The 27500-nt window shown below is 43.7% G+C and overlaps 1 protein-coding gene across 8 annotated transcripts in view; it reads right to left on the bottom strand.

Annotated features, from left to right (window-relative positions):
- Positions 1-5949: 5949 nt before the first annotated feature.
- Vrk1 (VRK serine/threonine kinase 1) overlaps positions 5950-27500 on the bottom strand; it is a 68643-nt gene continuing 47092 nt past the window's right edge. Inside the window, exons 11-15 of one of the 8 annotated variants that reach the window (XM_051196564.1) lie at positions 23933-24111; positions 18627-18680; positions 10547-10637; positions 9637-9708; positions 5950-6108 (exon numbers count right to left, since the gene is read on the bottom strand). In XM_051196564.1, the coding sequence (XP_051052521.1) occupies positions 6077-6108; positions 9637-9708; positions 10547-10637; positions 18627-18680; positions 23933-24111 (428 nt within the window). In that variant the 3' untranslated portion in view covers positions 5950-6076. The remainder of the gene's footprint in view (positions 6109-9636; positions 9709-10546; positions 10638-18626; positions 18681-23932; positions 24112-27500) is intronic. The other 7 variants (XM_051196565.1, XM_051196569.1, XM_051196570.1 and 4 more) reach the window with 7 other exon arrangements.

Raw genomic sequence — 27500 nt, 5'->3', positions numbered from 1 at the left:
ATGTGAAGATTTATCGTTGTGTGTGGTGGCCACTTTGAATGGAGGTACTGGAGTCTTTAACATTCCCTAGTCAAGTGTCCCCCTGCTGTGCCTGTAAATGTCAGTCCAGTTTTTTCACGGCTGTGCGCACAGATTAGAAACAGCGGGAGAGCCGGGTAGTATGACTACAGTGCCAGGAAGGACACTTGTCTTGTGGCACAGCTCAAGTGATTCTTGGGATGCAGGACCCTGCTGTTTTCTAATATTTACACACAACTGGAATCATCAAGAGCAGTAAATGCAGCCCAAAGACAGCTCGCTTCTTTTGTGCTCAGAACTTTACATTCAAATAGGGCTATCGACAATAACACCAAAAGAGACACCCATCTTAAAGTTCCTTATTTCCCCCTCAATTTTGCTACACTAACAGACAACTGGGTGTTTACTGCGGCTGCTCACTTAGCCTGACCCCTCCAACACTGTGTGTGCATCCCACCATTCCCAGGGAAGAGCAGGTGTTAGGATTCTTGACCTCAAATTGGGTTTCTGCAGACTGTAGTTTCTCTGACCTCTACAGGGGCAGGGCCCTGGACGCCATTTTGATGTAATTTCAGCCAGTATGCATAGCATACTTAAGACACATCTTGGGGACTGCAGCTCCTGGGGTACATGAGTTTTTCAAAACCCTGGTTTGGGGATTTAGAGAAATAGAAAGCAGGGATTCTGAACCAAAACTATGTACATCTTAACAGACAGCTGAACAGCTCTTCAAATTATGTTGGATGGAAACCATATTTTCATAAGCTTTTATCTATCTGCCAGAGATATCTGTATTAATTGTGTGTGTGTGTGTGTGTGTGTGTGTGTTGGGAGACACACAGAAGCCAGACCATACACCTTGGAACTATAATACCCACCAGCCTAGGATAAGCACCTCTCCAGCTGAACAGGATCCATATTCTGTAGTCACTGAATGAAGACAGAATGTCAGGGTATTTTCTCTTACTCTTTTGGTAGGGAAGGATGCTGCAAAGTGCTCAGGACACATCAAGTATTTTTTTTAAAAAGCTTTATTGTTGGTGTGCACTATGAGGGCACATTCGCATGGGGTGCATGCGTGAGAGTGGGTGTGCGTGCACATTTGTGTGCAAGTCAAAGGGCAACTTTAAAGTTCAGCTCTCTTTTTACCAGGAGCTCTGGTACAAATTTGCGTTGTCAGGCATCCATGGCCAAGTGCCATTCACCTGCCTAGCCATCTTGCTTGCCCAGCCGTGGGGACAGCAAAGACACATCTCTTGCATGTTAATTCACCTCTCAGGCAGCTTGCTACCTTGCAGACACGGTCCTCAGGCACGTACTGGAGGCAGCAGGCAGACAGCTCTCTGGAGCTGTGGAGCACCGGTGCTGGGATGGCACTCCTTCCAGGCACGGCCCCCCTCTCTTCCCAGGCAGCTATCAGAACCCCTGCCTTTCCCAGCTGGAACTTGTCCTGCCAACAGACTGCCCCAGGACCTTCCTGCCAGGTGCCCTGTGCCTTAGGAACTTTAAAGGCTCCAGGTCTTCCATTCAGTGGCCACCACACACATGACAAATCTCCACAGGAGAGCCGGGCAGCACTCTGCTGATGCCGTAATGAGGGGATCTGGTCCCTGATGGGGAAAGTAAGGGGACAGCATCTATCTCAGATTTGAGAATTATGTGACGGACCATACTGAATTCTGTACCAATTTTCATCAAGGTCAGAAAGTTAAACTGAGTAAATTTCTATTTTGTAAGTTCTTGTTTTTATATGTATGAATGTTTTGCCTGTATGCATGTGTACTATGCGTGTGTTGGGTACCCACGAAGACCAGAAGAGGGCATCAGATCCTCTGGAACTGGAGTTAAAGCACAAGACAGAGTTAATCTGTCAAAAGGTCTTCATGTACACACCTGGTACAGGCTCTGGGTGGCTGCACATAAGGCATACCCCTGACTGCTTGTGGGTTTCCACAGATGAAGTGCTGGCCACCCCCACTCTGCTAAGGCTGCACTTACAGGAGCACAGGCACAGCGCTATGGCGTCTTTACTGCGGCTGCAGCAGTTTGTGGCTTTTGAGATTCCTAAATCTGTAGTGCAGCTTGGGCGGTGGTAGCATTTCTGCACTGTGCAAACTCAGCTATTAGCAACCACTGAAAATAACCACAGAAAACTCTTCCTTCCATGCCTCTGTGTGTGTGTATCTGCACGCGCACAAGCACTTATGGAGGGTAGAGGTCCTCCCTCAACTAATGGCACACATGCATTACAACAAATTCCACTTCAACTGCAAATTCACATCAAAAGTCATGTTAAATATTTCTGATTAGAAGATATTTTAATATAATGGCAGAAATTACAATGGAAAGCAACAGAAGCCATAAAAATAAATCCTTATGAAAATTTGAAAGTAGAAACAAACAAAAAACATGGCAATGGTCATTATTCTATACGCAATATATACAAGCACACAATCTACAAATAAAGAACTGTTTAGCTAGCAACAACAAATTCACCTGACCAAGAAAAACAATCATGTCTTGGCTGAGTCTGCTGGCTTAAACAATGGGCATCAATCAGGTCCAAGGCCAAGGTGTAGATACTACTCCTGGTGAAACCATACATAGGAAAGAGACCATAGTTCCTGCAGCACATCCTACCCTGGTGAGCCTATTACATACCAACCCCCCCCCTTCCAATCCTCACACCCGAGTATGGTAGGGGACAGACTGGCTCAGGCAGAAGGCAGATGGGACACAAACATCCCGCCCACAGCATTAGGTCATCAAGATGGAGACCGGGCAAACCAGAGCAAAGTGCTGACACATATACTTTGATACGACAACATGGCAACACAAACCAATTCAGAAATGTTCATAGTCTTCGGCCTAATGTTCACTTTTTTAAATCTCGGGACGTCAACAATGGTATCTGCACAATTTTGTTCAAGAACTTTGTTTATAATGTGAAACACTGGTAAAAATTTAAAGTCCAATATTAAAGTTATAAAAAGATTGAAAATCCAGAAGAAAGACACATAACAGTCATGTCCATGAAATAACTACAACATTAAAAGGAGACCATGGAGTAGTAGATTAAGTATTTAAAATAAAGTATAAAAAAATTAAAATAGCCAGGCGTTTGGTAGAGTGCACGCCTTTAATCCTGGCACTTGGGAGGCAGAGACGGGCAGATCTCTGTGAGTTTGAAGCCAGCCTGATCTACAGAGTGAGTTCCAGGACAGGCTCCTGTAAACCCTGTCTCAAAAAACCAAAAAAAAAAAAAAAAGAAAAAAAATTAAAATAAAGTGTGACTATAAACAGTTAGTGTCTGAGAGTGGTAGTTAAGATATTTTCCTATATATTTTAAATCTTCTACAATGATTGTGTATTATTAAAACTCTCCAATTGTCGTAACACACAAAATATTCTACAGCACACATCCAGACACACACAAAGGCACCCTGATACTGAGGCAGTGCCGTGTGACTGGGCCTGTATGGACACAGCTAATTCAGCAATTCAAGGCAATGAGCTCCTGCTTACGGTTCTGGTCTAAGCACTCTGCCTTAGAAAATCACCACTGAAGAACACAGGAAGCTATTTTTCTTAGGGCTTAACCGGTTGGTTACCATTGCTGAATCCTTCTGTGCTTAACACAAGAGCCTGCCACAGGTGAAGGATGATCCCCAAGGGCCAGAAAACAACACATTGCTGAGGACAGGACAAAGTGTAACTAATACAGCACAAAACTAAGTGCACACGGTTAGAGTATGGATGCTGGGCTGCGAGAGGAGAACAGAGACTGCAAACCCACTCCTCAGGAACTGGAAAGAAGATAAAAACTCAAGGACCTAAAGTGGGCAGATAACAGCAACAACTGTAGGGGCTGACATGGCTCAAGCTGGAAGAACTGTACGTGAAGACGCTGATGGTAACCAATCGGGCTACTTCTGGCTAGTAGTTCTTCACTAATTTATGTAACCCTGCCAATATAGTAACATTTGAGAAAATGTCAGCACTTGTTTAAAACAATATGTGAGGAAATATTTGTTTTCTTAATATTTAACCAACAGGTTGTGCTGTTTTGTGTTTTAAAAAATAAAAAAGGCTACGGCACACAGACAAACACATCACACACATTTTATCCTATTTTAAGCATCAATGTGTTTAAAACAGAACTTGGGAGTCGATTTAGGTGTTACAAATAGACTCAGGACTGACACACTGCTCAGCATTACAATCCTACGTTCTAAGGAGAAGCAGCAGTCGCTGTCCCACATGGACACCTTTCTCCTAGACCCCCGCTGTAACTTTGGAGCCCTGACTTACTAGCCCCTGGGGACTGCAGCCCTGCTTCATACTCCCGATTGCACCCTGACCCAATGATGACCAAGTTGTGACAACTCGCCGTTCACAGAGCGAGAGTCACAGCTCTGTACTGCTGTTCATCCACACAACTTAGGCTTGTCCCAGCTTGTGCCGGTTATATTGTGCATATATGACCGCTGCCACACTGCCCAACTCTATACATGGTACTTATTCATCCATTGCAACATACATATGTCCAATCCTGATTCCTCTGACTGTAATTTGAGGAATGTTTCTTGAAATTGTTCATAAATCTGATAAAATTTCTGAGTTTTATTCCTCAAACAACTCGGAAAACTACATCTTAAATTTTCCAAAAACAAGAATCTTGGGAGTACACAGCTCTAGTCCCTGCAGATAGTGTGGGGTACACAGCTATTACTCCTGCAGCTAACACAGGATGCATAATTATACTACCCATAGCTGTAACCCTGCAGCTGGTGTGGGGTACATGACTGTAAACCCCATAGCTACTGTGGCATGTACAGGTGTAATCCCTACAGACAGTGTAAGGTGCAACTACTGCAGGGCGGGTTCATGCCAGTAATCCTATTCTGGGAGGTAAAGGTAGGCAGCTCAGGAGTTTGAGGGCAAATGGGCTATGTAAACCAGACTCAGAAAACCAGAAAAACAAATCCAAAAAACCTCTAGAGAACTTGGGTCTGCTATACAAATTATCATTTCTACAAAAATGAAATTTCAAGAAAAATGATCTAAGTGGGGAAATGTTTCAGTCAGTGTTCTATTGCTGTGAAGAGACACCATGACCACAGCAACTCTTCCAAAGAAAAACATTTAATTGGGGCTGGCTTACAGTTTCAGAGGTTTGATCCATCATTTTCATGGCAGCACGCAGGTAGACATGGTGCTAAGAGTTCTACATCTTGATCCGCAGGCAGCACCTGGAATCTGTGCCCCACAATGGGCATCTGAGCATCTGAGACCTCAAAGCCCATCTCCACAGTGACACACTTCCTCCAACAAGGCTACACCTGCTCCAACAGGGCCACACCTCCTAATAGTGCCACTCCCTATGGGCCGGGCATTCAAAGTCCTGAGTCTATGGGGACCACTCCTACTCAAACCACCACAGGGATGTTCTGTACACTCTGCTCACAGGACCTCCTTGAAGGGCACCACTGCTTATCATCTTTGGTCCTGTCACCACAGAGTGACTGACCATTGTCCACTGTCCTCCCATCATTTATCTTCCATACTATTCTTATATAATCTGATTTTAAAATATGTGTTTCTTGCAAATACATTGTATTCACTGCACTCTTTCTTTGTGCATACAGCAGGTATCCAATTAATGCTTGTGAGAAAGAACAGAATCTGTGAAGACCAAACTTTATTGTCATAACAAATTGTATACTTACATCAAGCAGAAGAGACCTTTAAATTCTGCACTTTCCAAAAGCAAGGAGCCTGCCAAGCACTCTAACCACTCTGCAGAGAGCAGCCAGAAAGAACAGACACACACTCCCAAGCCCCAAGACCACGTAGTTGTAACAATTAAGGATTCGGGTATTTTATAAACCACCCTTCAATAAAGTACACAAAATAATCATTTTACTAGACTTTTTTCAAAAAACATAGCATTTAATTATTACTACAACCCCACAAGACTCACGTGAAAATAAAACATAAAATAGAAAAGGAGAAAAAAAGGCAATGAATAGGCAGAAAAGTCGGTTCCTGGCATCTTTTACTTCTGGGCTTTCTTTCTGGTTCTTGAACCTTGAAGAAGAATCAGAGAAAGTCACATCAGTAATCATAGCCTCACAAAAGCAAGGAGTCAACAGTGACCGCCATCTGTGGAGATGAACTCCACACAGGGCCTCACTGTAGCTAGAGAACCTATGAAATGTCAGGTTACTTTCTAGGATTAGCCCACCAGTATAAACATAACTCAGGACTTCTCCCCAAGATTTGTACTATAGAATTTGAAACATTAACCTCCAGTGCAAGAGGGTTTGCTTCATGAGTTGTCTTTTACAACCTATTCCCCATGCTCACAGGCAGGAGGGCACTGAGCTGTGCTAAGGGGACAGTCTTCCTGTTGGCACTCACAGCTAACCCTGATCTAAGGTCCTCAGGGACAGCTCCTGTCACCTCACAAAGGGATCCTCTCCACAGCCTGACCACACTGCCCAGCACTGGCCTCATGCTCTTCCCCAGCCTCAAGCTCTCTGAGACAGAATGACCCACAGCACTGGAATGAAGCATCCTGGTGGTTGATAGTTTGACTTCTTTTTGGAAAAGAACAGAACTTTCTTTGAATCTGAGACAAAATTTCTAATCCCACACAAGTAATTATAGTTTCTAAAGGTATTATGATTATGGGCGGTTTTAGTTACTTAGCTGGAAAATCAGTTTTAAAATTAATTTTTTTTTAGTTAGTTTCTGTTCAATTGTCGTCCAGTTCAGTCACAGCAAACCTTAAGACTTTTGTGAGGGCCCATCCCGGCACTCACACAGCCAGTACACTATGGCTATGGCTGACTAACAATCTGGGGTTTTTCTTAACTGTAATATAGCGGTAGCTAGAGGGACTCCTAAAGCCCGGCCCTCTCTGAGTGTGCACAGGCAGTAACGGTTGCTGGGGTGGCGGTGAGGAGCCCTGCTTCTGTAAGTAACCCTCACCTAGGACCCTGTAAGAGCCCTGATGGAACTGCCTGGGCAGGTAAGTAACAAGGAAGACATGGTGAGGTGGGAAGAGAAGGGCATCTGTGGGAGCATGGCTGGAACAAACACATTCTGTGGCATGAATACCACAACAAAACCATTATCATGTATAGTTAACCTACACTAATAAAAATAAAAATAAGCCAAAAACACTGAACAAGAATGGGATTACAATCTTTGATGTTGTTAAAAAAAAAAAAAAAAAAAAAAAAAAAACCAAACCATGGTATATTTCTAGAATATACATTCTAGAATTTTAAAGTTAAATCTGCAAAGCAAATGACAAATGCTATGTACGTACGGCTGTCCTAACAGCCATCTCAGAATCAACACCACCAAACAGCTCCCCTCTGGTGAGCTGTGAGTCCCAACACAGCGGACAATGAGGTACTGCCACAATGCATTCAAGCAATGCTCTCTTACAAATGTCCTAACTTGACAATTCTCTCTTAAGATACATATGGCTGCTCACCCTGTGGTATAGACTTGGCACTGCTTACCCCTGTGGCCTAAACTTAGCATTGCTTGCTGCAATGCAGAATGCTGCTGCCTTCTGGAATCTAAAGACCAGATCAGAACCGACCCTCACCTGGGAGTCTCTGCTGCAAAAGGCAGTTTAGTGTCTCACCTAATGATCAGTTCCGCTATACTCATGTCTCTTTAAAATACAATCATGTTCACAACACAGTACTGCTGGCAACAGATCTCACCATAAAACTAACATGTAAAATCTGATAGCTGAAAAACAAAATAGATGAGTTTGGGGAAACCCTCCCACCATTTTATAAATAGGTGAACGTGGGGAACATCCCAGCAGGGTTTTCTTGGGAAATATCTGCTCCCTGACTGCATGGTATTTTCCCAGCCCTCAGTGCTTCGCAACTAAGTAATCTCCAGAGGAGTAGTCCCCACTGTCCAACAGGGACAAGCACACAAGCTGTAAGTGTCATGGCCACATCAACTAATTTTTAGTCAATTCTGAAATATTGGCACAGTTTTAAAATACCAGAATATACATGGTTTTTAAGGGTTATCATTTTGTAAGGGGGAAAAATTACTTGCAGCAAATAACCAAATTTAGCAAATAACCAAATTTTCTCAATTGGTAAAAATTACGCCTTGCATAAAAATAAAAGGATTAGAAGCCCCTGTTCTTGGTGGGCACCTCGTCCCCTCTTTCTCTCACAGCCTGCACAATGACACACAGAAAGCTTTCAGAGTGTGTTCCCACACAATAGACCCCCAACTATTCCAAATGAGTTTAGGTGTATCAAGAAAATTACACGCGGTTTTAAAATGGTCTAAATAGATATTAAAGGAAAGTTGCTCCCATTTTGTGAGGCACAGCATTCTAAAAGATCACACGGTGAGAAAAGTCTCTCACCACATTGTAAACCATAAATTGTGTTTGAAAATAAAATTGTTAATGAAGAAAGTGACATTTCTAAAGCTGCCGTTAAAGGCAGCCATTCTTAAAACACATTTATAACAGAAAATCCTAAAGCTCTAACCACAAAATTCATGAAATTTATCATATTTCTCAAAATATTAAAAAACTCAAAGGCAACAATGTGTCCTTTCCATCAAGTGACTTAAACTGATAAGTATAAATGAATATACATTTACATGACACTTGGCCTGTTTATTATTTTTTTTTCCTTCTTCCTAGAATCAGTAACTTTTACTAACCACCTCAGGCATTACTTTTCCCCTATGAATAATCTGATAGTAAAATAACTACCCTTGTACTTGGGAATGTCTACAACAAGAAAACAAACAAAATAACATTTAAGCAAATATTGGGCATAGTGATGAATCCCTTTAATCCCAACTGGGAAGGGGGCAGAGACAAGAGGATCTCTGAGTTCAAGGTCAGCCAAGGCTACCTAGAAAGTTAGAGGTCTGCCAGGAATGCACTCACTGTAAGACCATCTCAAAGGGAAAAGCCAAAAAAATAAAATAAAATAAAATAAAAAAACTAAGCAAAGTCATTCTGAATTTGCATGAATATAGAAGAATCTGATCATTCTTAGGAAGTTACAGCAGCCAGGCATGGTTGCTTACACTTTTAATCAGGAGGCAGAGGTAGGCAGATCTCTGAGTTCGAGGCCAGCCTGGGCTAGGGCTGTGACACGGAGAACCCCTGTCTTGAAAAGAAAAAGGGGGGAAAAAAAGTTACAGCAAAGCAATCTGAGCAGTCCTTAATCAGGAGTCTCATCCATGCTAGGTGACACTTCCTCGTAAGAACTGCCAGCTATATATAGTTACTAAAGTCTTATACCAAAACTGCCAGCCCTAAGAAGGGTTCATAGTTAGATGGAGAATTTCAAGTCACACACTCTCAAAGCGAAGACCTGTGTTCTCAAGCAGCACACAGGTTGCCAATGGCCCACAGGCAGCTAAGAGAGCTTGTCTGACTGAAGCGCAACTGGCACCTGCCTGGACCTATTCCTGGTCTGGCCTACTACAACACGGGACTGGAATCCAGTGCAGTGACAAGGCTGCTTTGGAGCTTGCCGGTGTGTTGAAAGGTAAGCATGGGATGTCTTCATCAGTGCTACTTAGTGCGCTCCCACTCACTGTCGGAGCTGCTGCAGCTCGCCTCTGGCTGAGACATGCTTCCATGTATTGCTCCTTGGGACTCCTCACTTCCTAGTGACAAAATGAACAAGACAGGGAAGGAGGCAGTAAAAAACAAACAGTAGCAAATGGGAGACGGCAGCGTTAGAAGGAAATGAACAACTACTGCAGAGCGTTTGGCCTCCTAGAATCCCAGTGACTCTGGGTAAATGCAGATGAGCCCAACCATGTTGGATCCATAACATATAAGGAGAAAATGCTAATAAAAATCAGAAAAAAAGGTGGCTGTCATTCAAAAGTTGCTTTCCAACATGTACCAGAGCCACTGTCAAAATACAGTGGCCAACAGGCCATTTATGCTGTCATGGCATTTTTGCCCAAAAGAAGACTTACTCATCAAAATTTAAGAAATGCCCAAGGACCAACAAACTAGTACAGAAAATCTGAGAAAGAGGAATGAATTCTTCAAAAAGCACTCAGTCCAGGAAAGCACTGCATGGGTTACCAACACACCAGACAAGTCCAGTCTTAGCTGGCTGTGCAGATGCTGCCTTTGCATCAAGTACTTCAAACAGTGAAGTTTCTGAGCTTGAACCCCTCACCTCCTAACGGGCTGGGATGGGCTGCAGAGAAGTGCACTGTGGCACTAGCACACCAGGAGCTATCAGGCTCAGGAAGAGGGAATGGAAAGCTGTGGGCGTGGCAGGACATTCTGGTCTCTGCCTCCCAAGGTCCAGTCATGACTGCTGTGAAGAGGGAGCGCCATAATGTGTGTATGAAAGACAATCCAATACAAACCATGCAATACAAAACCTGTCCACAATATACTTTGTAGTCACATGGAAATATTATGACTCACGTGGCTAGTCTGTCATGTATAAGAAAGGAGTGAGCAAGGCTCCTCACTTACGAGTCATTATGACGTCTTCCACCAGTGCATCTGAGCATTCCATATCTTCCACACTGCACACCGTGCTTTCTTCTACTTCCTTCTTCCTCTTCTTACATATGAAAGAAAGTTTAAAAGACAAGAGAGAAAGATGTAGTCTGGGGGCCACATAAGCAAATATATATAAATTAACATATCTAAGTGCGAGTCTCAAAACCTACAGAAGACCCTAAGGGAAGGAACAGGTGCTCAGGCCTCCAGCTCCAGTCAGCCTGGGCGGGGTCTTTTCTCCCAGCACCGCCACCTTCCCAGGCTTCAGTCTACCACTAAGTCATACTTGATCAAGAACAAACTGTTTCAGGACATAAAATGTTTACCAGCTTGCTGTCACCTTCACAGGCCAGTGACACTCATTCTACGTAACATGGATGAAGGAAGATACAGAGGCTGTGAGGCTGAGAAACGGAAAGATGCACACCTGTGCTCACCTCACACCTGAATCTAAATTCGATGGCAAATTCTGTTCACGAACCAGTGTTTCTTTAGAATGCTTCTTAGCAAAGACTTGAGAGCCCTAAACATGGCTGTGAGTGACCTTCTAAGCACAAAGTTCTGATCATCTGGAAGCCAATTCAGACTATCCACACAGGTCCGGAAATCTTCCATGTTCTTGGCTGTGGCATCTGGAGAATGTGTTTGTACTCCTTTGCTCTCCACTCTTCACAAACACTCTATAAGACTGAGCTAATCCAATTCTGTTCTGAGTCATTTAATTAGCTAACATCTCTCTATAGGTGTTTTTATAGAGGGATGTTGGCAATAATATGAAACATTTAATTTTTCATGTAGCCTTATCCTATGTAGTTTGTCCAAAGTTAAATGTGTAGCAGTCCGATTTCCAATTCAGAGCCTCTCTAAGTTCCCTGAAGTAATTCTGGATCATTTAGGAATGCATTTGACACGTCCCAGACTCCACAGCGCGATGCAACAGGACATCCTTGTCTAGCAATTAAGTTCAACTTCATCTCAGAGTGTTCCTTGCTGCAGGCCATTTTGTGTACACTGCAGAAGTTAATATTCTCTGACAGCAGAGCATTCTTTCCCTAATGGCAACCACAGGTTCTGCCCTAGATAAGGAAGCCGACCTGTGCAAGCCACCGTGTTTCATAGCCAGTGCTTAGAACCACTGTAGGTATATCATGATAAGGCCCTGTTTTAAGGCATGTATAAAGTGGCTGTAGGTCAGAACTGAGGAACCGATGACAGGGGTTCTCTCTCTCTCTCTCTCTCTCTCTCTCTCTCTCTCTCTCTCTCTCTCTCTCTCACACACACACACACACACACACACACACACACACACAAACACCGTTTAAAACTTAAGGAACTGTCGATGGCATTTACTTAGGAGATCTGTATAAGAAGGCATTGCTTCTCAGACATAGCCATAAGAATGGCTCTAACTTCACATGGCTGATGAAAGAAGGGGGGAATGCCTTACATCTTTCTTTTCTGAAGTGTTGCTTCATGATTACCATCTAAACCCTGCTGGGTTGAACAGATTGGCTCGATAATTACATACAATAACTGCAGTGGGCAGGTAACCCTCAGCTGGCACGGGCAGCTCCCCTGTGAGAGCTTCCATATGCAAGTGCACTGATGGAGTGCGTTAGGTACGTCTTTCCTGCCGGTTCACAGGCCTGATTAACGGCAGCCAAGACTCCAAGGTTATCGTGTCAGCAGACTTGTGATGCATTAGGCAGGGATAAACACAGACACTTTCGTACATTCAGAACAAAATTAAGGAGGAATATTTCAGCACTGTTCTGTGTTCCACATAGAACAGAAAGCAGTTTCCAGATTATAGAGGGTAGTTTTTAAATGTTCATTATAAATGAGCTAGCCAACATTTCCTACCAAAGAGCCTAGCACATTCATTCTGTTTTGAAGCTTATTTAATAAAAAATGAGCTTTCTTAATCCCCATACAGGTGAATTACAAGGAATGAAAATCAGACAGCATTCAGCCAAGGAAAGGAACAGCTGTGCATTAGGGAAAGCAGTGGGTCACATTCATCCACACACCAACCGGGTAGCTCCTACCAACTTTCCTGATAGCACATGCTGTCTGGGAAGAAAGGGCCCGTGGTCTAAAGATCACCAGTTAGCAAAATAAAATGAGACCAGTCTAGCTTAACAATAAGGATGACACAGGGTTCATACGGCAACACCCAACATCCCAACCAAGAAGCTGCTGGGCTCTGTTCTGAACATTTGTTGGCATCCTTGGGCTTTGGGTGTGCAGGTGTGAGTCCCCCTCAAAAACAAAAGGCGTCCCAAGCGGCTGTGTCACTCTCTGATTCTGAGAGAGCCTATGCCATGTCTCACAGGTACCTTTATTTGCATTTATAAATGAAACCAAGATACTGTATGACACACAGGGGCAACTTACAAAATACACATGGGATAGAGTTTGCTTTTAATTCAACACAGAAAATATAGGTTTATTTCAAAGGACATTAGTATATTACACATTATGTTTTTAAAGTGTTCAGATATACTAGGTTAAAATTAAGTTAATTAGCTGCTTCTCACTTCCAATTTAGAAACAGGAAGACAAATCAGCTGGATGTATTGGACTGATAATTTACTAACAGTCCAAACATTGACTGGAGACCAAGCAAGCTCTTTCAACAGAAAAGACAACAACAATCTTCAGAGGCAAAACCACAGACCGATTCTCTGCTCAACTCAAGCCCTAGAAGATCATGTCCAAGAGCATCTGACAGCCTCTAGGAAACACCATGACCCATGACCACCGCCAAAGAAGCAAGAGATGCTCTCGGAGTGCCTCCCTCTCACTACAGGCATCATTTTTGTTTTAAGAACAAATAACAGCCTAAAATTCCCAGCCAAAGATCTTCAGGCATTTACAAAAATGTACAGACCAATTCATCTTAGTTGTCAGAGCCCAGTAAAGTCACCAGGCAAATGCACACAATTCAGACTGCTCTAGGAGTAACCACAACGGGACATTAGTTACTAAAAGTAACTGGGGGGAGGATGACGTGAGGGACAGCAAACACGGTGTGCCATAGAACCTGCCATAGAGCCTGCAGCCTACAGCTAAAAAGTGTAGATGAAAAAAATGAAGAGAGGGACACAAGAAAGCCAAAGAGAATGTGCACCTTGTTTCCCAGGTCAGGGTGACAAGGAGACCAGAACCCAGGGGTTCTTATTCCCAATGTAGTCCTCTGGCAGAAAGAAATAAGTCACAACGTATGAGTATGGAGTAGCCATCGTTAAGCATTTTGCTTTCCTCGGATGCACCTTTCTAAGAAGGAAGATTGAACAGGCCCATGCTCTTGTCAGAGTGACTTTCACATATCTACTTCCTTACATGTGCTCTTCTAGGGTAGGCTTCCTAACCCTAGCTGAGCTTTAGCACAGTGCCATACATGGACCTGCACATATGGCAGCTATCCAACTACTGTAACCATGGCAGAGATTAGGTCAGTCTTACCTAGGTCTGCCAAACGCTGTACTATTTGAGTGGAAACTAAATAATTAAAATGCACTTAAAGAAAACACCAGCAAAGGTCATCTACAAGTGGAAGGAGAAATTCAAATATGGCAAACGGGCTAGAAAATGAACAAATGACTCTTAAGAAAGGCAGATGATTTGAAAATACACCAATAGGATGAGTGAAATGCTCATTGTTTGAGGCGGGACAGTGACAAAGACTGTTTCGAAAGCAACAATACTGTAACGTCTCTTCTCAGAGCGCCAGCCTCTACCCAAGTGAAGACACTGTCTACCGCGTGCTGGCATGGTGACTAGCTTCTTCTGAACATTATACAAATAAAATAGATCAAAAGAGCCTGACGTGGCAGCGCACACCTTTAATCCACCTTTAATCCCAGCACTCAAGGAGGGTAAAGCAGGTAGATCTCTGTGAGTGGGAGGCCAGCCGGGTCTACACAACACATTCCAGGCCAGTGGGGGCTATAGCCTCACAAAAAAGGGGAGAGGGGACTAAAGGAGAGAAGTACTGCAGCTTCTATGAAAGCATTAAACACACTTGTTCGGTGTCTACGCCCATCTGCCTTTTCATACACTGTTTGAAAACCCTTTCTGTGTTCTACAAGTGGATGCCCCATGGAGTCCTGAGTACATGGGATTTCATTCTATAAAGCAGATATAACATTAACATGCCTTCATGGTCAACTCATGATTTTCTAGTTATTTGTCTAAATGTAATTCTCCTACTAACAATTTTAATCTGCTCTAAGGATAAGAAGAAATACAATTACAATTCAAGTAATTTTGCCAACTATTAATAAGTCTGGGGAGGAGAGTTTAAAAAAGGAAAAATGTCTAAACACACAGCATAGTTCCTAGGTCAAATGCCAAAGTGTTTACCATGAGTGCCGGAAAGGATACACCAGAAATCACCAACAACCATTTAACTGTGCAAAGACCACCATTGCCTGCCCTGTGCTGGGCATCACAGAGCAAGCATCCTCCTCCTCATCCACCTGCTTATTGTGGAGCACATCTGTGTTGTGCTGGCCTCCTGAGGATCCAGACAAAGAGCTGTTTAGGAAACCCTCCTGATATTCATCTTATTAGGAAAAAGGGTGAGCACAAACACCTATAGGCATACTGTGTGCAGAAATGTCCTAGTGAAGCAGCAACTTGGGCCTGGAAGGCGCAGCCACACATCTGAGGACATGTGTGGTCTCTGCAGCAAGAGCTCCCCTGGACGGACTTCAGCACAAGCAACCCGAGAGTCACTCAGACTAAAGTTTCTGGAGTCAGTAAACTGAAATCCAGAAACTGACACCTGTGTATTCTCTACCATGCTGGAACTAATGTGATTTTTTTTCACTAATGCTTTCCTCTGAAGGCCCCATCATTTGTACCATTAATGTCAGAAACCTAAGATGTTTTAAGGACGCAATTCATGGGAAAAGGCAAAAATTGGCAGCTAGTTATGCCTTAATTATCTATAATATTTTATGACTAAAATCACTAGGAGGTTTGGAAATGCCTTGAGCGTCTCTGAGGTAAACTATACTACAGCTGTGTAGTGCCAGCTGCATGACCCTAGGCAACACAGTTGACCGGTTTTCAGACAACACCCCTCCCCGACACACACACAGGGGTTGGGGGTCAGGGGAGAAAGACAGAGACAGAGAGACACAGAGAGAGACAGGGACTGAGAGACAGAGAGTTTCATGATTGCAGGGTTGGGTGGGTGGATATGCGTATGTGTAGCCAGAGAACAACTCTGTGGAGCTAATGGCCTCCTTGGGCAGTTCCATGGATTCTGGAGATCAAGCTCAGGTCATTGGACTTGCAAGGCCAGCATGGAAGGGACGTTTACCTCAGAGCTGCCAGCCCCTCTCGTAAGTTGTAACATGGTGTCTCATGTGGATGCTACCAAGTTCATGTGAAGGTAGGTGGAAGGTGGCTCTGAAGCAGCCAGTCCACAGCCTGAAGCTTGAAGGGTTGCTTACTGCAGCATCAGGTCCTCTGCAGATTCTCATGCTGGAAGAAAACCCTAAAGCTCCCACTGCAGATGTGAGACACAGTCACACTGTGATCTCCATAATGATCACCAAAAACCAGACCCCAGCTGGGCAGCACACAGGCTGACCCTGTTGCTAGAGTCAAAGGTGAGCCAGTCCTGAGGGTGTGAGAGCAGAAGAGCTGGCCACCACACACCCCATGTGCTCCTACAACAATCAGGAGAGGGGGCCCTGCACCTGAGGACCCAAGAGCAGGACACCTGGGTCTGTACCTTACTGTAGGCTTCACTGGGCAAGCTAGCGTAGGCAGTGCTGGAGAGCTCATCTGGTGACTAGAAAGCTAGCCAGCTAACTAACCCAGCTACCATCCAGGTCTAGAGCCAGAGCTACGTGTTGTTGCACGCCAACATCCACCTCGCCTATGAATTGCTGGAGCGTGTGAAGGGGATGAACCTACAGATCCACAACATAGGACAACAGGGCATCTATCCAAGAGGAGCCCGTTATTGGGGTAGTGCAGCAGAAACCACAGGCCTTGAGCCACACCGATGATTCGTGACAATGAACACTTGCAAGTAAAGATGGACAGACTGAAGGCTAAACTGTGTGTCTCAATGGGCCACACTACAGCTTCACAGCAAGATTCTTCTTCTCTTCTTTTTTGTTTATTTTTTGGTTTTCTTTTAAATATGGTTTTGCTTGGGTGGAGGGAGGTTACAAGGGCAGAAGGCAGATGCAAGGGCACAGGGAAATAAGTAGGATCGGAATGCATGATGTGAAACCCACAAAGAATCAATAGAAGTTCAAAAGCCCACAGCACCAATACTCCAGCTCTTATCCACTAGTGCTGGCATGTGCTGGCCACGGCTCTGAGCATGCGTGCTTCACTTCCACCGCCTTGTGCAGAACTTCATAAGCAAGAAAGAATGCAGCATTATTTCCACAGAGAACTCATCTTTAAACCCATCCCTTATTAAAAGTGCAAGAGTATGCATGCTTGGCATTCTCTAACACTTGACTGTGATTAGAGAAAACTCAATCACCTAGCCTGGAGGAGGACATCTCACAAGATGCCTGCTTGTTGCTTCAACAGGTCAACTCTTTCAAGAGCTCAAGGCACTGACGCTGTACCAAACGGCCCTCCTGTACCTCACAGGAGGTGCGCGTGTGCACAAAGACCAAAACAGGGTTGTATGACCATTGCCGTACATAAAAACTGGCTGTGGAGCTGGAACCCCATTTAAGCCCCAGGTGCCTGGTGTCAGATAAGCCTACTTACAAAGAGGCTGTTTAAACAGGCTTAGAGTTCATATTTGATTTGTGGTTGTTCTCAACTGCACTTGCATGATGGGAACATCTAAGAAGCCTTTAAGCATTCCTGAGGTCTGGGTCCCATCCCCACAGTTTACTGATGTGGATAGTACAGTCCAGGGTTGGAAAGTGCCAGCGCTTCCAGGTGATCCGACATGCACACCAGAACCTGCAGTGCATGGCCTGAGGTGTTCCTTTTAAAGGGACCTCTAGACCAGACAGAGGAAGTGGAGAAGCCAGGAGTCTTGACTCCAGAAACCCCCATATGGCCACCAATCTCTCTCATTCTCTCATACCTCTGGCAGTAGACACTGTAAGAAAAACATTAACAGGTAAATGGGCAACTGGGGAGAGGAACAAAACCTAAGGAAAATCACTCATCCAAAAAAAAGGCCACTAAGCCCAAAGAGCACACAGATTTTCTATGCTCAGAGTCATTAAAAAATAGCAATTCTCATCCATAAAGAGACTTAGGAGGCTATCACACTTAGTAAAACAGTCCGTCATGAGTGGGAGAGACAATCTTGGGGCCCTACTCACCCCTGCTCATCTACTGGCCACCAACAACAACCAAAAAAAAAAAAAAGAAAGAAAGAAAGAGAGAAAGAGAGAGAGAAAGAAAGGAAGAAAGAAAGAAAGAAAGAAAGAAAGAAAGAAAGAAAGAAAGAAAGAAAGAAAGAAAGAAAGAAAAAAAGGGTGAGTCATTGTCCTCAGCTCTGCACCAAGGGTGACCCCACACACACACACCAGGCTCTAACAAAGAGCTCCAAAACCTATGGTCACAGGGACTGCCCTAGTTAAACTCAGTGAGAGATTTATGTAAAGGAAGGGAGAAGATAGGACGGGTGGGATGAGAGCTCAGCATGCTTGATGTACATGTGTGAAGGTGTTAAAACAAATTCAATTCATGAAACAGAATAATAAAGTGGCACAAAGAAAATCACAGTTCCCCTAAAATATGGCTGAAAAGTAGAACAAGATGAATGAGCTGGAAGCACACAGATAGTTTCACAAACAGAAGAAAATATACAAGAGTTAAATGTGAAATAGAAAAGCTAGATCCCAGCTCTCCCAGATATCAGCGAAGATCCTGAAGGGGAGATGAAAGAGGAAACACCTTCGTGCTCACAGAGATTAGTTTCTCAAGTTCCAAGGGGGGTGGTATATCTTTACCCAAAGGTTCACCAAGTACCAAGTATGCATGAGCTTTAAACTAACAAAACACACACACGCGCGCACACACACACACACACACTTACACTCTGTGATGAAAAGCAGGACGATGGAGTAGAATGAAAAGCAAGAGGCTTCATCTGTAGGGAAAAAACAGAAATCTAGTAACAGACATGATTAATCAAACTGGAAGCTGAGGGCTAACACAGCAGTGTCTTTGGACACATTACTTTCTGTGAACAAACAGCACCATTTTTTTGGAAATTATGGATTCAGTAAGTTTACTATATATAGCTCTCTTAAAAAAAAAATACTTTCTTGAACATGTACTCTTAAAAAATTAACCCAAGAAAAAGAACACAGTAACCCTAAAAACTAGTGACAAAAATACAAAACTTGGACTCCACAGCACCAAGGACACAGATATAGATAGATAAGCAACAGGAGACTTGCATCCTCAACATGGGACATGGGCTACAAAAGGGAGACATGCCTCATGGGGCAAATGGATACAGATTCTAATTAAGTCTAAACGTTCACATGCAAACAAGTTAAAAATGTTAGAAAATAAGAATGGGGACATTTGGGAGACAAGAACCTACAGCTTCTTCCTGTCTAAAATCTGAAGATGACCCCAAAACAGCTACTGCAACAAGCACCGGGGCACGGAGGCCCCTATTCCCAAACAGCTGCTGGAAGCAGTGACCGAGGAGGAGGCATAGTCCTATCCACCTCTGACCCAGTAATCCCGGATCAGAAAGCACAGCAGGTGGTGGTGGCACTCACGAAAGGCAGTGGAGACAGAGGCCAGCAGATCTCTAAATTTGAGACCAGCCTGGTCTACAGAGTTAGTTCCAGAGCAGCCAGGGATCTAGAGAAACCCAGCCTTGACAAACCAAAATAAGAAATATAAAAGAAAGTACTGGCTAGGTAGTGGGAAGCTGCACATTTAAAACACCTCTGAAAAGGAAACACAACACCCTCTACAATGGCCCACCAAGAGCAAGGCCTGATGGTACAAGTATCAAAATCATTAATCATTCATGAGTTACCAGAGTAGATGCCAAAGATAAAATAAGAGACACGCAAAGCAAAAGCCAGGGACCAGTGGAGTCTTGCGTTCATGCTGGATTTACTGATATCCAAGCAATGACTCAAGAGCTCCGCCCCTTTAACTAGAGAGAGAGCTGAGGCACCTGGTGAAGAAAAACAGGTTAGAGGGCCCCAAGGCCACAAGTTCTCCAACAGGTAAAGTGATTAATGATACTGAGCTCAAATCCCACTGTTAGGAAAAGAAAAACAGCTTTGTAAGATGTAAAAGTCAGATTCACAGACACAACAATCCAGCAAACCCAGGCAGAGCTCTGTCCACTCAATATAAATGCAATCAAGAGGAAAGTCACACCAGCAAGTTAAACACCAAAGACAAAAAGAAAAAATAAAAGGTTGGAGACATGACTTAATGGTTAAAAACATATACACAAACTTGTAAATCTATCCAAAGCTTAAAAAGGGATTTTAAAAGCCAATGGAAAGTTTTTACTGATTTATTTTTATTAGTTTTGTGTGTGTGTGTGTGTGTGTGTGTGTGTGTGTGTGTGTGTGTAAGTGCACATACATGCACACAGACACACAAGCAGGCCCACAGAGGCTGGAGGCCTTGGGTGCTGCTGGAGCTGGAGTTATATTCAGTTGTAAGCTGACAAGTATAAGTTCTGAGAGACAAACTTGGGTCCTCTGCTTAAGCACTGAGTCATCTCTCTAACCCCAATGAAACTGTTTCTAAAAGCAAAAGCAGTTTGATTGTGGTAGTACATGCTTGTAATCTCAGGATGTAGGGGGCTGAAGCAGGAAGAGCCAAAGTTTGAACCCAACCTGGGCTATATAGGTGGGATGAATCAAAAGTGTGGAGAGAAAAAGAAAAAAAGAAAAAAAAAAAAAAAACTATCCAGCTAAACAATAATCATCATGACATTTACCTATTAAAAACAGGAAAGACCACAGGACAACTGAATAGCATGAAGGAAAGGTTTAGCACAGACAACAAAGGACACAAAGAAATAACTGAGCCACTGAAACAAACTATACCTGTAAGATGTGTATGGAGGGGAACCAGTGAGCTGGCTCAAGGGTAAAGGTACTTGCCACCAAACCTGATGATCCGTGTCCAATTCCTTAAATATGGTAGGAGTGAACAAAACTCTCCTACAAGCTGCCCTTTGACCCGCTCAGGGTACGCACACATATACACACACTTATCCATTTATGCACTCACTCTGCCTTCCCCGCTGTGATGGCCGTGGAGGGGTGTGTGTGTGCATGCGTGCGTGCGTGCTAAAAATAAAAAATAACTACTGAGACACAGCTAAGGCAGGTGAAAGAACACAGAAGGAAAGCTGGGGTGAGCCCCATTCATGGAATAAAATGCTATATTTAAAATAGCCTTTCTTCCAGAACTGACCCTTCACATCCATGCAATCTCAATCAAAAGCTTACAATTATTTTTGTGAAAATAATCTGACTCTAACATTTACACGCAAGATAAAAGGGGCCCCAATCAGCAAAGCCAACTCTACAGAGTGAATTTAGAGATGGCTACAGATGGAACCATGAAGCCAGCATTAGCAAGGGAACCAGTAGGCAGGCAGTCACTGGAGAGCAGGTGTCCAGAATGGACAAGACATGGTGACCTGAGAGCCACTGTAACACTGTGGGGACTGAAAGGCTTTCCAGTAAGTGCAGATCAACCAGTGGTCCACCAGGGGAGACCCCATCTACAATTATAACACTTGGGAGGTCAAGGCAAGGGGACTCCAAGTTTAAAGCCAACCTGGACTGCACAATGAGTTCTGGCCAGCCTAAGCAGTTAGTGAAAGCCTCTATGGAAAACAAACAGTAAAGAGGGGCCTGGGGGTACAGTAGGAGAATGTACATAGTGTGCATGAAACCCTAGGTTCACTCTCTAGGGACGGGTGACTGGGGTGGGGTAACAAAGCAAATGTTCATTTTACAAACAAAAAACCGAAAATCCACCCAAAGCAGGGACTTATTTCAGTTGTATGACTGCCAAGCAGATTCATAATCTTGCCACAGGCCAATCTTGGTGTTTCATAGTTTCCTTTTACTACAAAGAATAGCCATGTGTCAGTGAGTATAGGAAAGTCCCCCAGCAGATGAAACAAAACTCCCAATAATTCACTATTCAGATGGCCTCTTTCCTGCCTTCAGTGAAGCTCTCTACATGTAAGTTATGCAATAGCAAGTCCCCAGCCTTGAGGACACAAGGAAACTGTAAGGTCAGTTACTCTCTGCAGCAAACAAACCCACTCAGGCGTGATGTCAGTGACCTAAGAAACCAAGCTCTCCACTAGGTAGGTTCAAACCACAGACATCTACAAAGGAAGGGGATGTTGAACAGAGTACCCCTCATTGCAGGTGATCACTTTTCATTGGGCAGGGTTCAGAGAAAACCACTGTGGGAACTAGCTGTCAATACTAATGCAAAGAAATCTGTGAGCAGAGAGACACACGCCAACGTAGCGAGTGCTTCTACTTCACCCTCATTTCAAGCCTGGGCCCCGCAGTAAGCACAAGTAAGCACAAAGAAGAGCTGACACAGTTAAGGCAGACCTTGTAAAGAAAGATACATTATCTGCAGATGTATTGTGTAGTCCGGGTTCTACAGCAAAACTATCCAGAGAAAGTAAACCCACCATCCATCCACCTTTGAGACGTCTACCTCCTCTGTCGGTTAAAGACATAGAAGGAACTCTCCATGGGCAAATCTCTGCAAGTTCCAGGCCAGCCTGGTCTACAGAGTGACTTCCAGGCCAGCCTTGTCTACAGAGTGAGTTCCAGGACAGGCTCCAAAGCTACACTGAGAAACCATGTCTTGAAAACCCTGTAGTCAGTTATATGACTACAAAGCAGCCTCTTAATCTTAGAGCTGTAAAAGTATGTCAGCATGTGCTCTCTGCTCACGGATTTCTTTGCCTCAGTATTTATGGCTAGCTTCCACAGTGGTTTTGTCTAAACTCTGCTGAGGGAAAAGTGACCATCTGCAATAGAGGTGTCCAAGTCATCTCCCTGCTTCCCTCACAGATCCCCGTGGTTCAGACCTACTTGGAGGAGGAGGCACAGTTTGACTGGGGAGAAACATTGTTCTAAACCATTTCTCTCCCCATAGCTTATTAAATTTCAGACACTGAAGCTGGGCATTGTGACTGATGTCTTTAATCCCAGCACTTGGGAGGCAGAGGCAGGCAGATTTCTGTGTTTGAGGCCAGCCTGGTCTACAGAGTAAGTTTAAGACAGCCAGGGCTATTCAGAGAAACCCTTGCCCCCTCAAACAAAGAAACAAACGAGCAAACGAACAAATAAGTAAGTGAGTAAATAAATAAATGGTGGGTTGATTAATAATCAATTAATTAATAAATTTCAGGCTTTAGAACAGCAAGTTCCTGGTGGGAGATGGCATTCTGTAAATATGTTTCTCTTATTGGTTAATGAATAAAGCGCTGTTGGCCAACAGGAAAGCAAGATAGGCGGGACTAGGACACAAGGGGGATTCCGGAAGTAGTAGGGAGGAGTCAGCATGGAGAGACTGGAGAGAGAGCAGAACGCCGGCCCCTCTCTCCGGTAAGATGAGGCCACGTGGAAATACTTAGATTAATAGAAATGGGTTAATATTTAAGACAGAGCCAGCCAATAAGAAATGCTAGTTAACAGGCTAACAGAATTTATATCTAATACAGAGTCTCTGTGTATTTGTGGCTGGTGCGGCTATGGGCCCAGGTCAACAGGAAAAAACCTTACTCCTAACAAGTTCCTCAACAATTATCAATAGTAACTAGTAATGCCTAACAATGCACAGCTATAAAATGTAACATCTAAAGGCATCAGGGGCTCTATACACATGTATGGAAAGAACTGGCCTTACTTCCTAGTATTTCTCTGCTAACAACTGAGTCCCTTAAATGCAGATAAACCAACATTCCTTTAGAGATCCTGTTCATGTTGGATGACATGCCAAGTCAAGCCATATGCCAACTTTTAAACAGAGATATTTTCACCATATCCATAAACAAGGTGAAACCAAGGCAAGACTAAAGGTCACCTAGCAGAAAAGAACTCCTAATTTAAAATTTCAGTGCCCCATCAACACCTGATCTCAGATGACAAATGAGGTCATTTCAGACATTTAGTAACCTGCTCCTGATGTAAGAACTCCAACTACTCACGTTCTTAGTCCTCTACACCTGCTCTCCTATCAGTATGCCCTCCACGTGGCAGTAAATTCTTAACCACCAACCCACCTACACTTCCCCTGCCTTCAATGCCTGTCAAGTTGAATCAAAAGAAGCCCAAAGGGTCATTCAGTACCCAGACTCACCTTTGAGGCTGGTTCTGTCTTCACACTTCCATTCTCCACAGCACTAAAATCCAGTTTGCCATCATCTCTACTTCCTATGGCTTTTAGTCCTTGTGAAAGAATGTCACGTAAATTTTGATAAAGAGGTTTCTCAGTGTAGTCCAGTAATTTCACAGTTTCCATGTACTTAGCAATTTCACCTAAAACAATAACACAACCACTTTATTACTCCTAGTCAGCAACCCAGTATGTCTATATCATTCCTAAGAAAACAATCCATGGCCAATGTAAAATTATAATACATGTGGGCAACATGTTAAAATAGAAACCTTGTTCTCAATCAGAGCTCAATAGAAAGTATGCTTTCAAGTCCAAAAATTACCAGGTAAGTAAAACAACATATTTTGAGACATAATGTAAAAGACATTTCTGCAACCATAAGAGACAGTAAGAGAATATATTCAAACGCGCATAAAATGTAAATGTAAAAGGAACTCAGGGAGCAGTTTGTCCTGAGCTGCAGTGACCCTAGAAGCTATCAGTCCTGAAACAGAAAGCTGTGTGCTCTGAGGCAAGAAACAGAACCCAGAGGGCAGACTCCAGCAGCGGCAAGTCAGGTCCAGAGAGGCCAGGACCTGCTGGCCACTGAGGCAGTGCCCTGCATGAGAAGAGCCCTCACCTGAGAGGATCGGCCCCTCACAGAGAATTTTCCTTGACACAGGCATCCACTGCTTCCTCAGCATCAAGTCCTTGGTTACACAACCATCACCACCAACCCCAAATCCTGACCTGGCCCCTCCATGAATTTGCCTGCCTGTCACTGGAAATTCTACCCTCCCAGCTCAAGTCAACATCTCCCCAGTCTTTCCTCTACCCCACATCAATACATGATGTTCTTCAGCCAGAACAGTGTCCATCCACTGGCACTCATATAACTGCTAGTTTAACTACTTCAGTCCCACTGTGTCCAGGCTCACAGCAAGGGCATAGGAGTGGTCTCAAACCTTCACTATCTCAACCAGAAAAAAGAGGAAACTGAAACACCTAAGACAGTATGATCAAAACTCACTGTATGAAGACATGAAGTATCCAAAAAGTAATTAAAATATATTTTTAAAAACTCCTGAAGCAATGGGGTTAGAGAGATGACTCTGTAGTTAAAAGTAGTGGCTGTTCTTCTAGCAGCCCTGAGTTCAATTCCCAGCAACCTCATGGTGGCTCACAACCATCTATAATGTGATCTGGTGCCATCCATGCAGGCAGAATACTGTATATGTAATAAATACATAAATCTAAAAGAAGATTAAAAAAACTCCAGAAACAAACATCCAGTGTGTCTGGCAAAATAACAGAAAGCTTCTGTTCTAGAGAAGACGCAGCAGGACTACACCTTCACCACCATCGATGCTGAACAGAGCAGTTAAGTTTACTTTAGCTGGCATGGAAAGGTAGGGCAGTGAGTCAAAGGGCACCAGAGCGTCTTCAGAAGCAAACAGCATGGCTGGGCTTGCATCAAGGTCTATGACAAAATGGTCTTGGTATACAAATGTGTAATCCTAGTTTTCAGAAAGTTGAGGCAGGAGGAGGACAAGTTCAAGGCCAGCCAGGGCTATAAAGAGAAACCAAGTACTGGCACAAAGGGGTGGAAGGAAAGGGAAAACGAACAACAAAGCAAAATTCCTACAGCATCTACAAAGCTGCTAAAACCAATAGGTAGATATAGCACAGTACAGAACACAGGGTAAAAATACATAAAAATCTGCTCTATTTTTATATACTGTTAAAACTTGGAAATGAAATGTTCAAAACAAAACTCTTAACATAGAATGAAAAAGTATCAGTTATCCAATGTGACTGTGATGACAGCAAGATTTCTGCAGAGACCAAAATACAACCAGAATTTAAGGAGGGATCTAATGGAAGAGCTGCCACATTGGGTTAGAAGACTCAGGGTTACAGAGGCAGTGGCTCTTGAAACTAGACTCACTGCAGCCTCAGAGCGAGCAAACATGAGGGGACTGTTTGTGTGAAACTGACCGGGGTGCCAGACTGAAGCTGAGATGCTTCAGGAAAAAGTAAGGAGGCGGGGAGATGGCTCAGCGGCTAAGAGCACTGGCTGCTAATCCAAGGGTGGGTTCCATTCCCAACACCCACATGGGGACTCACAACCATCTGTAACTCCAGTTCCAGGAGACCCAGTGTCCTCTACCGCCTCTGCAGGGACTAAGCAGGCATGTTATGGTATTTAGATGGGGGAAGGAAGGACCCAAACACATAATTTTGCTGTTGTTGTTTGGTGTTTTGTTTTGTTTTGTTTTGTTTTGTTTTGTGAGACAGGGTTTCTCTTTGTAGCCCTGGCTGTCCTGGAACTCACTCTGTATACCAGGCTGGTCTTGAACTCAGAGATATGTCTGCCTCTGCCTCTGCCTCTCAAATGTTGAGAATAAAGGCATGCACCACTATCGCCCCAGTAAAAAATTCTTTATTAAAAACAAAAAAAGAAGAATAAAGGTTAAAAAAAGAAAAACAACAACACTTGAGTACTTAAACCACCAGATCATGCCAGCCAGCAAGAAAAAGTTCCAATATCTAAGACAGTATGGATCAGGAGTAGGCAAAAAGAACAATTTAAAGAACAGAGTCCATAGCCGAGTTCTGATAGAAGAAACACCAGAAGATAAAGGAAGTCTTTAAGATAGGACGCTAAGTCAACTGAATATGACCACTTCTTACACATCATCAAAGTTAACCACAGGCAATCTGTATGGGAAAGTGCCTATGAGCACCAGACAAGATCTAAAAATGCAACAGAATACATAAATAATGGAATGTAGATAATAACAGAGCACCACACAGACACGAGCACAACGGACGTCTTAGTGTGCTCAGCCCAGGACTGGAGACAGAAACAGATGGGAACAGAAGAGCACCCTGCTGGTCCTCCCCAACCCTACCTTCCATGGTCTTCCCTTAACCAGGAACTACAATTGTGGTTCTCAACCACGTCTGGGGTTGTGGGGGTATCAAGTGACCCTTTCATAGGATCGCTTAAGACCATCCTGCATAGCAGATGTTTACATCACAATTTAAATTAGTAGCCAAATTAGTTATGGAGTAGCAATGAAAATAATTATGGTTGGGATCATCACAACATGAGGAAGTGTAATAAAGGGTCACAGCATCAGGAAGGGTGAGAACTGCTGCTCTACAAAGTAAGGCCATTGGCATCCCTTCTATTTCAAGCTGTAGACTCTTGATGATAGGAAAAGTCATTGACCTCATGATGGCCAAAGAGGACACAGTTCTCCCATCCTCTAGAACAGTCTTCCCAACCTCCACACAGCTACCCTTTCACCTCCTGTCTAAAAATGCTACAGTGTCCCTTCAGCAAGGCTATCCTTTAATTTAAACTCTCTTCCCTACCCTTTGTGCAATCTCTACATTCCCAATTCCATTTCCTGTCTTCTTATTCTCCAGAGGACTAACAACATAACATGTTAACAAAAACCACTGTTGGGTACTTATCCGCAGCTGCCAACAGGAGTGCCAGCATCCTGAGGGCAGGGGGAAGATGCAGCCCGCATTGACA

Source organism: Phodopus roborovskii, unplaced genomic scaffold (genome assembly GCF_943737965.1).
Source record: "Phodopus roborovskii unplaced genomic scaffold, PHOROB, whole genome shotgun sequence".
NCBI lineage: Eukaryota > Metazoa > Chordata > Mammalia > Rodentia > Cricetidae > Phodopus > Phodopus roborovskii.
This window is presented reverse-complemented; position numbering and strand designations above follow the sequence as displayed.